Consider the following 18900-nt stretch of genomic DNA (forward strand, 5'->3'; position numbering starts at 1 on the left):
CTTGTACACGCCGTGATAAAGCATGTTCACCGCGCAAAAACCTTGGAAAGTATGATTGCAATTGCTGCCAAAATGGATGGTGTCATGCTGGAATATATGAGTGTTCTTGTTGTAGAGATAAGAGGTGTAACTTAAGAAGTGCTATGCATCGTGCCCGAATTAAAATTCGTAAGTGTTTCTATAACCCAGCACCTTGTAATTACGCAGATGATTGTGAATGGTTATGCCTTAGCACGCCGGTATATTGCTGTGAAAACTGCTGCCGCGGTTGTGGGAAGTGTTGCAAGTGCTTCATGCTGTGTATAACCGCTGTTTTTTGGGTCCCCGTCATGATGTTAGTGTATTTCTTGCGGGATGTACTCTTTAATACGTGCTTTTGAAGAGTTTTTTTATAAAGTATCTTGGTTCAAAAACGTTTTTACTTACTGTATACGTACCCTGGCACTTAACTGTATATTCGGACTCGATTAAAGTATAGTACCTGGGCGACCGAGCTTTGCTCGGTTATAACTATTTATTGTAATATGGTGGTGTATAGGTGATAATCTACATAAACTTAAAAAGTAAAATGTGAACTGACAATTATTATTATTTACAATCGATTTTAACCTTACAGCACTTGTCACAGAGTAACGCCATCTATTGTCAATTTCTCTTATTACATAGGTCATTTTTTTACTAAATTAAACTTGTCTAAAACAATAAAAATTATTATTTTTTATATAAACTTGAACATATAAAAAAAAAAACAAAAGTCGGGCGAGATTCGAACCCGTTACACTCGTTTAGCAGTCCGCGTCTTAACCCGCTGGACCAGACGGACAGTGGCCAGCAACACGAAATTAGCGACCATATTCTGCGTCGAAAGAAAAACGCATGAAAACTCGAAAACACGCGTATTCCCAAACATAAGACTAATCTAGATAGATTGTATACCCCCAAAAACCCCCATATACCAAATTTCAGCGAAATCGTTAGAGCCGTTTCCGAGATCACAGAAATATATATATATATAGTACCTGGGCGACCGAGCTTTGCTCGGTTATAACTATTTATTGTAATATGGTGGTGTATAGGTGAAAATCTTAACTAATTTTTTTTTTACTAAATTAAACTTGTCTAAAACAATAAAAATTAAAAAAATATATTTCTGTGATCTGTATTTCTGAGTCTTATGTTTGGGAAAACGTGTGTTTTCGAGTTTTCATGCGTTTTTCTTTCGACGCAGAATATGGTCGCTAATTTCGTGTTGCCGGCCACTGTCCGTCTAGTCCAGCGGGTTAAGACGCGGACTGCTAAACGAGTGTTACGGGTTCGAATCTCGCCCGGTGACTAACTTTTTTTTTTATATGTTCAATTTTATATATCATTTTTATTTTTTATTGTTTTAGACAAGTTTAATTTAGGAAAAAAATGTAGTTAAGATTATCACCTATACACCACCATATTACAATAAATAGTTATAACCGAGCAACGCTCGGTCGCCCAGGTACTATATATATATATACAAGAATTGCTCGTTTAAAGGTATACGATAACATAATAAGGTATGGAGTAGTCCATCAGATGTAATTAAATATATGTTTATTTTCGTTACAGCTTATTTAAAAAAAAACCGTATGCGTAAACAAGCCGTAATTGTCCAATATAATGTCAAGGGCCCTCCACACTCGTGCGCGAATCGAGGCGCGAAGCCGCGAACGCGAGTGTGGATGGTCCTCACGTCGATTTCGCAGATTGTTTACGCCATCGCGCCTTATTCCCCGTTTTTTGTCGGTATTTGGCCCGCGTCAAAGGAGACGCCAAGCCCAAGCGCGAACTTGCAAGACTCCACACTCGCAATCGCTTCGCGCCGCGATTCGCTCACGCGTCGGTTTATCTATTAAACTGTCATAACCTTCTATGGCGGCTACTTGGTTATTGGGTGCGAACTTGATCAACCAAAAATCAATTTGACAGTTCCCAGTTTGAATCAGTGCCTTGCCGCAAACTAAATCCGATCAGCTGACGCTGCGGCGCTATCGTGCCGCGAACTAAACTGCGAAATCGCCGTGAAGTTGTGCGAGTGTGGAGTCTACGTCAACGTCGCGGTATAGGGACCGTGCGCGTAGGAGGGTCTGCCATCTTGTGGCCTGAATCGGAATCATAAACATGTACATTTACACGTCACGTGTTTTCTTGTGCATAGTTTTTTTTTTCCCCTTTGTTCGCTCCGCGAAGTCGCGCCGCGATTCACGCGCATAGTCTGGAGGGGGCTTCAGATATTAGATAAAGTGTAGCCAACGTGGATGCGGGGATGCCATATTAAAAAAAAAAAACAACTTGTGTTAAGTGAAATAGATGGCGCATTTTTTTCGAATCAGGCGTCTGTCCCGCCCCTGGCGTAGGATTTATTATTATTAAAGCTTTTTTTTCCACTTAACAAGTTTGGCAATGTATTTCTAATTTACAACTATTTCTTCCATCTTTGTTATGTGGCCCCTCTGAGGGTAAAAGCCTCCTCCATTCCTTTCCACCTTCCTCTGTCCTTTGCCATATGCATCCAACATTTTCCTGCTGTGGTTATTATATCATCGGCCCATCTTTTCTTTTGTCTTCCCCATTTTCTTTTGCCTGTTGGGCCCAGCCATTTAGTTATTTGGTAAGTCCATCTCCTGTCTTCGTATCTTGACAAGTGCCCGTCCCAGTTCCACTTCTGTTTTAAACTAAATTCAAGGGCATCTGTCAATTTAGTTTTCATGCGGATGTCTGCGTTTCTCGTTTTTTGTATTTTTCTCAGCCTCAGTATACTTCGTTCCATAGCATGTTGAAAAGATAAAATTTTATTTTTTACTTTTTCGGTGTAGACCCATGTCTGGCTAGCGTAAGTTAAGCTTGGAAGAATGGAAGAGTCCATTATATTCTTTTTTATATTGAGCGTAGGGTTAGGTTAGGGTAAACAGCCTAGTAATATAACATGATTTCCAGTAAAGACAGTACAGCACAAAGAAATGTATATATTATTGCAATGTTCAGCCGCCAGAGTGCAGCACTAGCACCTATAGTTAACCATACAGTGACTTATACATACTGGGCCGGTGTTCGTCAATTGCGGGCATTTTTCTCTGTCACTAATTACCCGGACCCGGATACGTCCTTAAATGATTTCGGACCCGGGTACGTCCTTAATCGACGTCCAAAAGAGAGGCCCATAGGCATTGTGAATGTCATCTCGCTTTGTGTGGTAGGGCACAGCCAGTGGATGTCATTCCAGATCTAGAGCAGAGTCCAACTGGGGAAGTACCTCCACCTTACAGAAAACAGCAACAAATAACACTAGACCCTACTCATAGTGTTGTGTTCCTGCCGGTGAGTAAGGTTGCCAGAGCTCAACGAGTGGGGGGGCGGGTTTAAGGTCGGCAACGCGCATGTAACGCCTCTGGAGTTGCAGGCGTACATAGGCTACGGATACTGCTTACCATCAGGCGGGCCGTATGCTTGTTTGCTACCGACGTAGTGTAAAAAAAAACCTCCTAATGAGAGTAAAAGAGAAAGATCTCCGCAATTTGCGAATTTTGGTTTTCGCGGTAAGCCCCATGTTTTTTAAAGTTTATTCGGGCGGTAAACAGTATTTTTTGACAAGATTTCACAGATAATAAATATGACTTTGATGCACCAAGGCGGTAAGTTTACAAAGGGCCTATCGGGAAATATCTGCCTCTTTATCGCTCGAATATGCGAGAGTGATAGAGAGGCTAGATAACGAAATTTCGATTTTCTTGTTTCACGGTAGACCTTTAAATTGTGATGGATTGTGGTAGTGGCGCCTCCAACGCAGACTTTCACGTAAAATTCCCCATTGATGACATATAAATAACAGTTTCATTTCATAGTCTGCGCTATCAAAATCACTGCAGAGTTATCTCGGTTTAACTCTAAATTCCTCAGTATTTCCAGAAATTATATAAACTTTTATATTTAACTAAATATTTAACTCGGGGGAGAAATCAGAACGCACTGCCTAATCTGACACTTCTGACAGTGACAAGTTTACTGTGACATAAGACATAAGTGACATTGACAGTATTGACAGTACGGAATGAAAACTTTAAGAAATAGTACTAGCGCAAATCGGAATTTCCACCGATTATTCCTAATTTTCCCTTACTCAAATATAAACTGTAATTGTTAAACTTTTCTACTAATCGCTTGGGGTGCTTTTGTGACATTAGACATGATGCAGTCACAGGAAAAGCGTCCTAAACATGTAGACTTGGCCTCTTTAGATCCTTCGGCGCGAGTCAAACAACTAGCTAACTATGGAGCCATGGTGGAGGTGGACCCCAACGTACCTCCGAGGAGGTAAGTCCGAAATTAGACTGTCGTGACCATTAGGTCTAGGGCCAATGAAAATAGTCCTTGAGTTGCATCATGATGTGAGTCATACTCCGTTGATGTTTATGGGTGAATCAACTTTTTTTGTTTTGTTATCCTGTCCCGTTGTCCAAGGGACAACAGTGGCACAGTTTGTTTGAAGAGACGTTGCATGCCGTTCTATTAATTTTAATTTTAGTTAAATTTTAAATTTTATTTATTAATTTATTAATAGCTTAAGTCTATATGTCTTACTGTACTTATATTGTTCATCCTAAGATACTGGAATAAGCTGTGGTTACCTATAATTGGACAAACATCTACCCTTAATGTTATGTAAGCTACAGATTATTTTTTCTCTGATGTATTGTCTGTTGGTGATCCTAAATAAATTAAAAAAAAAAAAAAAAAAAAATTAACATGCTTAGTAGGGGGCCCATTATGGATATTGGTTATAACGACCACAAAAACGCAAGTTTGATACATTTAAGTACCATAAAGTCAGTATTTCAATTAACTTTTGTCCCCTGGACAACTAATCGTAACTATGGCAACGATGTGATGTGCCATATCAATTATCATCCTTCATTTAAATTTACTTCATTTAATAGTAGCGCTATGTTCATTCATTTCATAGTTAAATGGCTCAATATATTTTAGTTTCTCAAAATTTGAAATGATCTGTGGGATCAAGTCACTGAGTTATAAAATAAATTAACTCTTGTATTTAGAATTTTGCTTATTGTTGTGCTGAACAATATTGTCTTAATTTTTATCTCGAATTGTCTTCTCATCTCATTACCTGAGTGTCAATGTCTCAAGGGTCCTAATCATATATCATTGTATGGAAATCACTACCTTAATGAATATCCTAAAGGAATAAACCTGAGGTTTATGCAGATTTGGTCAGTACAATCATTATTAGCACCTAGACTTGCAAGATCAAATGACCCTATTCTTTGGAGAAAAAAAAACACATTTTGGCACTTTGGTTGCAAGAAACAATAGTCTCCTCGTAATACCTATGTTATCAATAATCAACAAAGTTTTATAAAGTAATTTATTTGTTAGCCACATGTGTTTTGAGTTACTATTCAGATTTATAAATTTTTTGTCCTATTCAATGTTTAGCTTAATGAAAATTCGGAACTTAAAATTATTGTTTGGTAGATTTTTCACTTTGTGCACATGCAAAAATTATGGAGAACACTTTTTTAATTTCGACAAACTATACATTTATTATATAAGTAGTTTTAGTAGTAGTTAGTGGTTTCTATCTTGTTGACTAACTAGTCAACAAGATAGAAACCACTATGATGGGGTATTTTCAATGTGGATTTGGACCTCTCATACACTTAAATATCCTCCAAGTGGATAAGTTACATTTAGTCAGTTATTATCATTTTAGATACTACCGATCAGGCTTAGAAATGGTCCGTATGGCAAATGTATACCTAGCAGAAGGCAGCCTCGAAAACGCATACATCTTATACATGAAGTTCATGACCCTCTTCCTTGAGAAGATGCGGAAGCACCCGGAGTATGCATCAGTGTCGGCGCAGGTGAAGAGTGTGAACCAGGCCAAGCTGAAGGAGGTGATGCCTAAAGCGGAGAAGCTGAAGCAGAAATTGTTGGAGCAGTTTGCTAAAGAGCATAAGTTGTATCAGGAGAATGAGGTTTGACTTTGAACTTGATCTTCTATCCTTGTGAGGCCCACCATACAAAACTTTCCTAACTTTAATTTGAACCTTGTTATATAGTAAATTGGGTTTATTTTCGGTTGTTTGAGAAAGCAATGAAACAAAAAAAATACTACATTATTTGGTTTAGGAAAGATTAGATTGAAACAGAGTGTACATTGTGGTTTGTGATGTATATTGGGCCATATATTGATTATTTACTTTAAAAGGAATCAAAACCAAACCACTACAACCACACATTATATTAACCATGATAAGGTTTGTTGTTGGCCAAAAACTGCAAAATTTGTTATTTATTTGAGTTTAGCCTGTACGAAAAAATTTCCCATACCATTTTTATGACAATGAATATGTTTATTGGAAAATTAATATCATTGGGAAATATTCATTGATATAAAAATGGCATGTAAAGGTCTTACCTACAAAACAAGGCAGGGCAAACCCAAATAAATAAATATTGTAAAACAAACATGTAGGCATTAAAAAATATTTAATGAATAAGGTATGATTTTTGCACTGATAATTGTTTTAGGTGAAAAGACGTTTAGCAGAGGATCAGAGGAAAAAGCAAGAGCAAGATGATGCCAAGTTAGCGGAGAGACTGCAGGCCGACGAGGATGGACGTGATCACCCACATTTGAAGGGTGCAGTATGTATAATTTTTAATTTAGCTATTCTAATTGACCTACAATCTACAGTGTATCAAGCGAATTTTAAGAAAGGAGAGAAGTATCTACTGTTGATGCAGTCACAGATTTTATTTGAATCATTTAGATACCTACACTTTGGATCTTTTGAGTTTTGACCCCTTCACTTTTACTTTTAACATGTACCTACAGAAAAAAAAAATTATAATGTTTTCAACTAAAGGGTATCAGCACATTGTTGGTTGTTGATAAAGTTGATTTCAAATTGAACCTATATAAAAATAGCACCTTATTGAGTAAATTCTAAGCTTGAATTAATGTGTAAATTATTGGATTTTCTACACAACATGTAACCCATTTAATTGTGATTTTCTTAATGTTCACGCATTCACTGCTAACACGCGCTACGCGTTATAAGCGTAGCTGATTACTTGGCTTATCCGCTATGTAGCGAAAAGCGCTTTCGAACAGAGAATCTAATCGAAATGTGTTAAACATGGTTTACACTTATACTTTTCAGGTCTCCAGCTATGTTTTGATGGGATAAATACTTATTAAAATATGTCATCTGTTTGCCCAGGACAAATGGGCAGTGTCCCCATCCGCGCCGCCCGTGGATGGAGTCCTGTACCCGGACGACTTCGCGGCCACGCCGCCGCGCGCGCCGCCGCACAACTACGAGCCCGTGCCGCCGCTTATCCCGCCATCGCACCAGTTAGTACAGTCCAATTGGAAGACACTATATTATTATTCATATAGAAACACCAGCCAATATTATTCTTATCCATATTGATATAAGGCCATAAGGACGCCTTGACAGGTTATTCGTTTAAAGATACAAGCAAATGTCGTCCTTATGGCAAGCGACAAAGTGGGACTTTATGCGGGCCGCGGTCACATGTAGGTACCAGCCAATACTATTCTTATCTATATGGAAATTGACCAGCCAGTACTATTTCATATATAAACCAGCCGAAAAAATTAAAATGATTTTTGAGTAATAACCTATTTTTAAGAAAATACAGTTTGGTGCCTTTTTTTACATAAGAACATATCTGAGTCAAGGAACATAATTCCTTTATATATTTAGACGTAAAAATTTGCCAAGACAAATTCAATGTTGATGTGTCAAAAAACTATTAAAATTAGAATGAAACGTATGACCTTTTTGACATTTTTAAAGGCTGGCTCTCTAGGCGGCTAGAAATTAAGATTTTCATAATATAAATTTTACTATGTATTTTTCATTTAACTGTAAATAGGTGGAACTGAGCGAGTACATGCGCGAGGAAATTGCCGGGCGCGTATGCTCGTTCTGTGTGGAGCCACCTAGTGACAACATAATGTGTTTGCAGAGACAGCACCCCGGCGGGCCTGGCGCCGGGCCTGTGCGGCCTGCGCGCCGTGCTGGTGCCGGCGCGGCTCATGGCGCACTTCCTGCGCCTCGCGCAGCCCAACACGACGCGAGACATCGAGACGTGCGGCATCCTCGCCGGCAAGCTGGTTAGTCCACGAGTCCATTTTTAAGGTCTCCGACAGTAGTGGAAGATACTTTTGTCTCATCTTCAACAATATTTTAAGATACTTTTGTCTCAAACCGACTTTAGACAAGTACAGATTTAGGTAACTTTATTATGATAAACGCTGCAAAAAAGTCATGTGATAAGTTTATGGCAAAAAAAACATTTTTGGTACAAGCTTTTATCGCTGACTGTACTTTGCTTTCCACGGACAACTAATAATTATCGAGACAATTTTAAAAACTCAAACGCAATTAGGTTGCGTTGTTTTATCATAGAGTTCCTACTGGCCCCCTCCTGTCTCCGTCATTAGATCAGCTCGATGGTACCATAATATTAATAATGCATTGTCACCCAACTTAAATATGTATGCAAATTTTCAGCTTCATCGGAAACCGAGAAGTGGGTCAAATTTGCGAGTTAAATAAAAGCTTGTAAAATGACAGCAAGTCTGAATTAAAAGCCAATTGCCTTTTCCACGCAGCTAGTTAAATTTAGGCACGTCTAAAGGCAGCTTAGGGAGCCTATGTAGATATGATGTAGTATGTCAGTTCCGACCTACCAATACCAAACCAATTTATGGCGCTTACTCCATTTTCTGCATGTCATATGTCATTAAAGGTATTTAACCTAAACAGCATAATATAATAATATGGGATCAAAACTGACTCCTTTTGTTTAATAAATTTTGATAGCTAATAGAAAACTATATTCTGAATCCAGGAGCGCGACCAGCTAAAGATCACGCACGTGATCATCCCGCAGCAGACCGGCACCGCGGACTCGTGCAGCACCAACAACGAGGAGGACATCTTCCTGTACCAGGACCAAAACAACCTCATCACGCTGGGCTGGATACATGTAAGATCTGGGGAATCTAAATTAATATATGGGAATCACCACGCGATGTTTCGTAGTATTTGTCATCTGAATACATTTTTAATTTTCAATTGGCGTTGCAAATATCTCAAGTTCCTACAACATTTGACTAAATATGTTTTTTGTCAAACATTTCATTTTTGATACAAGCTTTTATCACTGACTGTACTTTTCTTTCGACAAGCAACTATACTTGGCGCAAAAGTGGCGAGTCAGGTCATAATCCCATCTCTTTCACTCTTGGTTGGTCTTAACAAGGGTAAAGGAGATAGCATTATGATCTCAGTGGCCAGTTAGTTTTGCGGCAAGTATAATACTCATCGAGACAATTCTAACAACTCCAAACACAATTACGTAGTCATATTTCATCACAGAGTTCCTATGGCCACCTCCTGTCTCCATCATCAGATCAGCTCGTTGCTCTATATTGCATTGTCAGCCGACTTACATATGTATGCAAATTTTCAGCTTCATTGGAAACCGGAAAGTGGGTCAAATTTAACTTGCAAGATTTGATTACAGACAGACAACGGGACAGATGAAATCAGAAATCAGAAATATTTATTGTGCAAACTGTGTAGGTACAAGAATATGACTTAGGTACATTTTTTGATGAGTATCAACAGTTTTACCCTTCTCGGGTATACAATTATTTTTAACTTAAACTAGGTTTTAATATTTTATCTTAAACTATATTTTAATATACATTTAGGTTTACATAGTTATAAAATTCTTTTAAATTATAGAAAACTTTGTCTATTAAAAAGTTTTTTAAGCATCTTTTAAAAGTATTTCCTTCGAGGCTTTTTATTTCGTTTGGCAGATGGTTGAAGACATTAATAGCAGATATGAACGTACTTTTTTTATATATTGAGGTGCTAGTTCTCGGAAGTACCATATTGTACTTATATTGTGATCTGATATTTTCTTTGCATGAACGCTTTGTGAAATATTCAGGGTGTTTTTTTACAAATAGGCTTAATTCTAATATATAAATACCGGTATAAAATTAATAAAAGTTTGTAAAAACAGCTGGACACAGAACTTCTCTTACGATCGTTACATTTGGTTTAATTTATGGCATCATTTTGCAATGTATGATTGTTTGTTCGAATATGCACTATACCTTCTGAGCTATAAGGTTGAAATTCTATTGCAGACGCACCCGACCCAGACGGCATTTCTCTCGTCCGTGGACTTACACACGCAGTGCTCGTACCAGCTCATGATGCCCGAGGCCATCGCCATCGTGTGTGCGCCCAAATACAACGAGTAAGCGTTCTAATATAATGTACCGTAAGTCAGCAACTGATTTAACCAATAGCTTAGCGGGCTTAATTAGCGAGCGGAAACTTGTCAGCTGCCGCTCCGTTGGTGGTTTGGGATCGACCAAGAAAAAACACGAAGAACAAAAAAGTTATTAGGATAGATCGTCAGTTACTGGCCACTCTTTATTTACTGGCCACCTTATACTAAAAATGAATTCTATTCACCTATAAACAGAATACATTTTTAGTATAAGTTGTCAATAACTGGTCACCCTTTAATAACTAGCCATCTTATACCCTACTAACCCCCGCTACAGGCGGAAATTTGAATAATACAATCTTGCCCGGTGTCCGATCTTAGTCGAACTCATCTTAGATAATGGGCCTAACGAGGTTCACTTAGCTCTTATTTGGCATATTTAGCATAAAAACCTGAACCATTGCATTATTTGTAGGACTGGATTCTTCGCGCTAACTCCCGACCACGGTATGCAGTACATCACGAACTGCCGGCAGCTCGGCTTCCACCCGCACGCCGAGGACCCGCCGCTCTTCTACGTAAGTTATATTTACCAGCTTTTTACGTAGGTAGGCCGTAGAAATGTTTATAGGACTGCTTTCTATACGATGTTTATGCATGATGATTTAATTTAACGGGACTTAATCGCGTATACTTAAGTTTTACCGAAACCATGGTCAGAATGCCGTCCTCAAACGTCGGAGATGATTTGAATAGTCCGCGGCACGTAAGTGAAATCTACTTCGACCGCTACTGCGCAGGCCAGACCGCAACTTGAGGAAAAACGAAGTGAAGAAAAATGTTAAACCCTTATCTTATTTATTTAGGTTATAATAAAACAAGTATATATTTAATTTCAGATATATTTTAATAATTTAAATCTACTGCGCGGGTTATAGGGAGCGTGCATGAACTGTAGGAGGCAGCACAGGAGCCGTCAGATTTTTGGCGCGAGGCGTAAATGTGATGTTTATTGTTCCGATGTAGCCCACAAGATGGCAGAATCTACTATGCACAAGAAAACACTTGACGTGTAAATGTGCATGTTTATGGTTCCGATTCAAGCCACAAGATGGCAGACCCTCCAACGCGCACGGTCCCTTTACTTACGTGCCGCGGATAATACGTGCCAGTTAAAGTTAATAACAAATCTGGGTAAGTTTATTAGTTATCGTGTTCTAGGAGGAATTCCAGACCCAATACCAGGAGGGTACCAGGTCCAATTTTATGAAGTCTATACATAACGCGATTACAATTTTGCAAGTCTAAACCATCAAAGCCGATCAAATGGCCGCTCATCATTAGCCCAGCAAATGACAATCGTAATAATATTCCCGGTTTAATGCTAAACTATTGTTTTTTTAGACTTAGAAGAGAGCTTATTTAGACGACCGGTTTGGCCTAGTGGGTGGTGACCCTGCCTACGAAGCTGATGGTCCCGGGTTCAAATCCTGGTAAGGGCATTTATTCGTGTGATGAGCATGGATATTTGTTCCTGAGTCATGAGTGTTTTCTATGTATTTAAGTATTTATAAATATTTATATATTATATATATCGTTGTCTAAGTACCCTCAACACAAGCCTTATTGAGCTTACTGTGGGACTTAGTCAATTTGTGTAATAATGTCCTATAATATTTATTTATTTATTATAACTTGTACTTTGATAAAATGGAGAGATCTAATTTGTTTTAAATATACTTTTGGCAACACAATAACTAAACAACTGCTAAGTATTATATATGCAAAATTTTTCGTCATTTGACGATTCACCCTAACGATATTATACACCGTGTTTTTTTGATTTGCGTTAATTTCGAGGGTGCATTCCTGAGCTTAAATTAAGTAACTTTCTCAAAGACACCGATATTCTAATTAACTCCATTTCGGAGATAATCAATCATTAATTTTTATCTTATAAGGCCCTTACGAGCGTGTACACTTACCTTAGGGCCTGTTTACTTATTGATTAGTGTTTAGTACGAGTTCATACATTTGCTACTAAACGTAAGTACTATCTCGGACGACCGACGTTCGAAATGACATTGATATGTCACAGTTTTCAATTGTTTGGTTGAGTTAAATGTAATGCCCGTGTTACAACAACGCTATATGCAACATTTAGTTACTTTTTATAAAAATAAAAGTAGTAAAAAAAACATTTTTTTTTTTTTATAATTAACTATGCCATTTAGTTTCCTTAAACGTACTTACCGATACCCCGAAGTTAACGAAATTGAATAAAAACACGGTGTATATAAATCGTGTCATCCACGATGACGCGCAGATTTGACAAATCTAACCTTTATTAACATGACAATACAAGTCAAGGCATGCGTCTTCGTGAATGACACGATATATATCATCTTATCTTATCGTGTTTTGTTTTTGAGAAGTGGTGAAATTCCGCATAATTTCTTCCGTACATTACTAAATTATGCTACGTTTACAAGCTTTCATTTGTAACTATATTTCAGACGGTCGACCACATTCGCATAGACCAATCGGCGTCCGTCGAGATGGTGGATCTTCGGAGATGAGCGCACTGATATTTAGCTTTATGTACCTGTCTAACAAGCACCCAGGTTGCGAACTATCCCGTCATCACAATGACATTTCCTACCCAGTTCCGGGTCTATAAGTTACGTCACTGTCACCGTTGTGTAATAGGGGCTATGGAAGGCGGAGGTAAGGAATATAATCTCCATAGGCAGAACTGTTGCAAAAGTGTCCAGCTGTCAGCTATAAATAATAGTTCCAAATCTCTCCAGAGTAGCGCTAGTGTAGCTACGAACGTAGGTGTTATTGACTGAGTGAAGTGCGCTGTCTGTGATTGGTTTTTTTTTATCAAATATTTTAGGTATTGTAGAGCCACCTATTTAAGGTTTTTTGGTAAATGGAGATTGTATTCCTTACCTCTACCTTCCATAATAGGGGCCTAGTCAAGAAGACAAACTGTTGTCGATAAATGCCAATCGCAGAGTACAGTATCACCATAGAGAAATAAGTAAGCATAGAGTGCTCACTCCATACATCAGTTTTCGTACCAAAACACTTTATTATTTTCGTAGTCAACATCTAGCGTCAAGTAGCGGATTTATCATTACCGCTACTTGACACTAGATGTCTTGAGTGTCGCGACTGACGAAAAGTGTATTGCTCAGATATTTACAACTAATATTACAAGCAGAAGGAGTTAAAAATAGAGTTCCGGTTAATCTAATTTTAATATTAGCTAAAAAAATGTTGAGCTTTAGACTTTTCATTAGAAGCGACATCTATTGTCAAGTAGCAGTAGATGTCCACTACGAAAATAATAAGCGTTGTGTCACAGAATAAATAATAGTACTACCGTACAGAAAGGAAACTTCCTACAAAGCCGAAGTTTGACAGCCGCATTCAGGGCCGAATCATGTTGTCCCTTTCTAATGTATGGAACTATCCCTTTCGGCATTTTAGGGTTGTCAAAATTCATGTAATTATCTGTGGTTTTGCACGCAAAGGAACGTCAAGTTGTGCCAACCCTAATAATTGCTCGGAGCAATGCTGAGCCGGACGGAGCCGAGAAAGCCCGAACGCTCTAGTTTCCTCCCCCTGGTTTTGAATGTATGGAGTGAGCGCTCTATGCTTACTTATTTTGCTAATTACATAACTTTTACACATTAAGTTGCGAGTCTATAAACGAGTCTCTCACTTGGCTAGTATGCACACTATTTAATCTCAAAACGATTTCGAAAGAGACCGACGTCGGTGAGAATGGTTATGTGCAAATGCGAGTAGGTACAGTAATGTTGGTAAAAAATTTCCTTCGAATCCTGTTTTTTTTAGAGTCGAATCGGTTAAGTTAAAGTCAGATATTTTAAACCCATTTGACTCTCCTTTAGAAACTTGAGTCCTTTCTTGAGTCTTTTCTTTATTTAAAATACTCACAGCCAGCGACCCGACCGGGTTCTCTATTCGTAGGCGCTTTTCGCTACAAAGAGAATAAACAACGTAATCGGCTACACTCGTAGCGCGTAGTGCACACTGACAGCGAATGCGTTAAGAGGATAAGACATTATCTTTAAAAACGATTGCGCTCTACAAAAAATTACTGACGTCTAATAAGATTCTGTACTCTTTTAACCCTTTGACCGCCAAAGACGTCAATTGACGCGCGGCTACATACCAATATCAGCCTTCGAGCATTACGACAAGGTTCACAATGACGTGCCGCATATGATTGACGTAAGTTTTAAAAGGGTTATAGTCGTTCGATTTGTAGCTGGCCCCGTGCGGCTAATCCTTTGTCTATTGTTAAGTATAACCGCACGTGCCACTACCTGCAAAAAATGGTCGGATCACTTTAACCGGTTATTGAATTACAACTCTTATGGAAATTGCAGTAAGATTTAAAATGAACAAATGGAAAAATAATTTGCTATTTCTTCGGTGGTCCCTCTACGGTTACTGGGTGCCGGCGAGTCGAACGCTACAGAACTTGTTTAAAATGTGTGCTCTAGATGCGGAACAAAGCGTTATCAGAGAACGCACCTACTGGTTTTTTGAGCGTTGGACTAACCCGCGCTCAGGTGCCAATTAGAATTATACGACCCTTTTTTTGCAGCTAGTGCGGTTTTACTCAATAATAGACAAAGGATTAGCCGCTCGGGGCCAGCTACAAATCGAACGACTATACGCAAATAGTAACCGAAATAAAACCGAGTTGACTTCTTCAAATTTAGACTTGAAATATGGATTTTTACCAACGTATACCTGTTTTATAAATGAATAAATAGTATTTTATACAATCGTGATATAATAGAGAGCTTTTCAGTCGAGTACCGTGTTTAGGCAAGGAAGCTTGCTGAGCTGCCTAAGTAAGGTACGAGATTGAAAAGCTTGATTGTATATGAATACTTTTTCTACGAGTCATCTAAAATAATACTTTTTTTACTGTAAAACCTAAATAATTAATGAAAGTTCTCAGTTAACAAAAATGTAGTACAAAAAACATAAACGCGCAATTATTGTCGCCCGTTTATGTCTTTTCTATGGGAGGGCGGCGGCACGTGATTAGTCAAACTATTTATAGTTGACTACAGCGTATCGAAATGAATATTATAGTTGTGTTGGGAGCCGATACATGAAAAGTACGAAATTATAGTTTGGTAAACGATTACAGTCGACGAGTAGAAAATATACCTTATGATTGAATCCACGCGTGCTTCCTTTTGCACTTTAGTTAAGTGTCATATTAGAAGTGTCCATAGGTTTTGATCTGCATTTCTTATTTGCAATGCAATATTTAATTAAAACTACAGGATATTTTTTCAACTCTTAGCCATATTTTGCGGGGTGACTGTGTATGAACTATCACTATGGGACCAACCCCTAATTCGAAAATATATCAACATCTGATAAGCTGAAACGAAAAAAACTTGAAATTTTATGTTGGGTCCCATAGTAGAAGTGTTTAGTAGCAGAATGATCTACTTATACACGGTGTAACACGAGCAACCCGAAAGATTTTAACCTCGCACTTCTGAAGCCAAAAGAAGAAAAAAAATCATCAAATGTTATGGTAAACCTGGCGAATTTTATACTTTTTTTTCGTGAAATCTAGTTTTTGCAAAGTGTTATTTGTCACTTTTTGACATCTATCAATGAGTATATTTAGACTGCAACTCATACCATCAAAAAAGCGTTTTGCACTAAGTAACAATAAAATGTTTTTTTATTGGTATTATAAGCGGTGGTGGCCGAGTGGATATGACGTTTGACTTTCAATCCGGAGGTCGCGGGTTCAAATCCTGGCTCGTTGGTATGAGTTTTTCGGGACTTATGTACGAAATGTCATTTGATATTTACCACCAGCTTTTCGGTGAAGGAAAACATCGTAAGGAAACCTGCATACATGTGCGAAGAAATTCAAAGGTGTATGTGAAGTCCCCAGTCTGCATTGGGCTAGCGTGTGGACTATAGCCCGAGCCCTCTCGCGTATGAGAGGAGGCCTGTGCCCAGCAGTGGGCCGTATATAGGCTGATTTAATTTTATTATTATTGGTATTAACTTTGAAACTAGGTGAAATCCAGAAAAGTTTATATGACATTTAAGTCTTTAAATGTGATCAGGAATACACTGTTAAAATCTTTCTGGTTCCCCGTTTTACACCTTGCATAATATGGCTGAAGGTTCAAAAGGAAACCCTGTAGGTAAAATGTTCTTACGTCGCTACCTCGTAAATACTGTTCTATTTCGATTATACGCAAACTCAAAAGCCTTCAATTTATGCCAGCAGTTAGCTTGAATGAGGCATTTACACACTGACTCCGTGATGGGCATTTTCATTACAAGCTTTTATGTATGTATGTATGGTGGGGTCAAATCTTGCAAGCTAATTTAGACCCACTTCCCATCATCCGATTGGGCTTCAAACTTCACATACATATGTAAGTTGGGTGAAAATGCAATATTATGGTACAATAAAGTATAAAATATGGGTGCACAAGAGGTGGCCATAGGAACTCTGTGATAAAACAACGCAAAAACCTAATTGTGTTTGGTTTAGTAAAAATGTCGCAATGAGTATTAGTTGCCTATTCAAAGAAAAGTACGGTTAGCGATAAAAGCTTGATGATGAAATGATTTTTTTGACAATATCTTAAATGTGACTATAATTGTTATTTTTATCAATTTAAATGTTACATTATGAAATTGAAATGTATGTGCAATGACAGAATAGAAACAGACTACAATCTACATTCTATTTCTAAGGTCTTTAAGGAATTAGGGTGTTACCAGTCCATCGATGGCATCGACGTCGACATAGACAGTCGACGTCGAGCGATAGTTTTTACTTAGACAAATCGATCGATCGATCGATGCCATCGATCGATTGGTGTGCAACACCCTTAGTCAGTATTTATTGTGTAATCAGAGGTTTAGCCTGAAGACTGAAGCTTATACTAGAAATGAAATAGTGAGATGTATTTGTGAGGATATTTGCTATACTTCGTTTTTTTAGCATTAGAAAAAGACGATTTTGACGTGTCCCTTTATTGAAAAACAACTAAAAAATAAGTCACAGAAAATATGTAACAATTATATAGCATATTATTATATGTTCATTTACATCCTTTTGATTTCGTAAGTAATAGTAACTACATTTTTTTTACGTTTGGGTTCCGTACCCAAAGAATAATAACGGGCCATATTACTAAGACTCCCACTGTCTGTCTGTCTGTCTGTCATCAGGCTGAATCTCATATACCGTGATAGCTAGACAGTTGAGATTTCACAGATGATGTATTTCGGTTGTTGCTATAATAACAAATACTAAAAACAGAATAAAATAAATATTTTAGTAGGGCGCCCATACAACAAAAGTGATTTTTTTTGCCGATTTTTCCGTAATGGGACGGAACCCTTCGTGCGTGAGTCCGACTCGCACTTGGCTGGTTTTTTATTTTAATAAATGATGTAGTTATTTCTAATGCTAAAAAGCGAGATATAGAAAAGATAAATATTAAATTAAATAATATCCATATTTATAATAGGTATTCGCTAAACACGATGCTATCTAATGTTGGGAGGCTAAGTTATAAAAATATCCATAGTTTTTCAGAAAGGGTTTTTAACTTATTTACGAAAGTAGGTCTTATTGTGATACGTAAAAGGTCGAGTTTAGAAGTGTTTTCACATAAATTAGTAATTCGCAGAATCTTTAAAATTACAATCATTTGAGAAAGCGAACTTTGAGCTGAATTAGATATAGTTCGTGTCATTCACGATGACGCGCAGATTTGTCAAATCTAACCTTTAATCACATGACAATACGAGTCAAGGCACGCGTCTTCGTGAATGACACGATCTATTAAGGTTGATTTTGGATTATCTTGTTACATTACAAAAGTGTATCTCGAATAACTAAAAAAACTCGTTATTTTAATAAATGTTGCATTTTTTGTTAATCGCACTGAGTGTTAACTATTGTTATTTAATTATTAATTTCTCACTAAGTATATTGCTTTATGCTGAATAGCACTATTTTGTGTAAATATTTAATTATTGAGGTTATGCAAAAGTGATGCATTTAAAGAGTGCAATGTTAAGGTTGGTCACACTTACCAAGTAGACGTTGAAAATGGGCGTTTCCAGACATCAATGCTGATTCCAAACCTCTTTGGATTCTGAGATTGGAGGATTTAACAACTGCAGTCGCCTTTAAGAGCTTACCTCTGTCGAAAACCTCAGCCAATGGTCATGTGTATTGTATGGACTGACGTTTATCTGACATGGCTAATTGTACGTACAAATAAACATACATTTGACATGCCCCTCCCCGCAAAAATTGGCAGATTGTTTTGTACAGAAGATTACAGACGAGGCGTCTTCAGTTGTTAAATCTTAATGAGTAATTTATTTTCAAATTCACTTGGTAAATGTGACCAAATAATTAGTTTTATTACAATTGAATGTGATTCACAATTCGTATGGACCAATGTGAATAAAACTGCTATCAAATTATCTTAG

The 18900-nt window shown here is 37.7% G+C and overlaps 1 protein-coding gene across 1 annotated transcript; it reads left to right on the forward strand.

Annotated features, from left to right (window-relative positions):
• Positions 1-1826: 1826 nt before the first annotated feature.
• LOC133520783 (STAM-binding protein-like A) lies at positions 1827-18894 on the forward strand. The gene is made up of 9 exons (XM_061855441.1): positions 1827-4341; positions 5762-6029; positions 6586-6702; positions 7281-7414; positions 8056-8203; positions 8944-9081; positions 10259-10371; positions 10823-10925; positions 12864-18894. The coding sequence occupies exons 1-9, from the start codon at positions 4214-4216 to the stop codon at positions 12924-12926; spliced, it is 1212 nt and encodes a 403-aa protein (XP_061711425.1). The 5' UTR covers positions 1827-4213; the 3' UTR covers positions 12927-18894.
• The last annotated feature ends 6 nt before the right edge of the window (positions 18895-18900 follow it).

Source organism: Cydia pomonella, chromosome 8 (genome assembly GCF_033807575.1).
Source record: "Cydia pomonella isolate Wapato2018A chromosome 8, ilCydPomo1, whole genome shotgun sequence".
Lineage (NCBI taxonomy): Eukaryota > Metazoa > Arthropoda > Insecta > Lepidoptera > Tortricidae > Cydia > Cydia pomonella.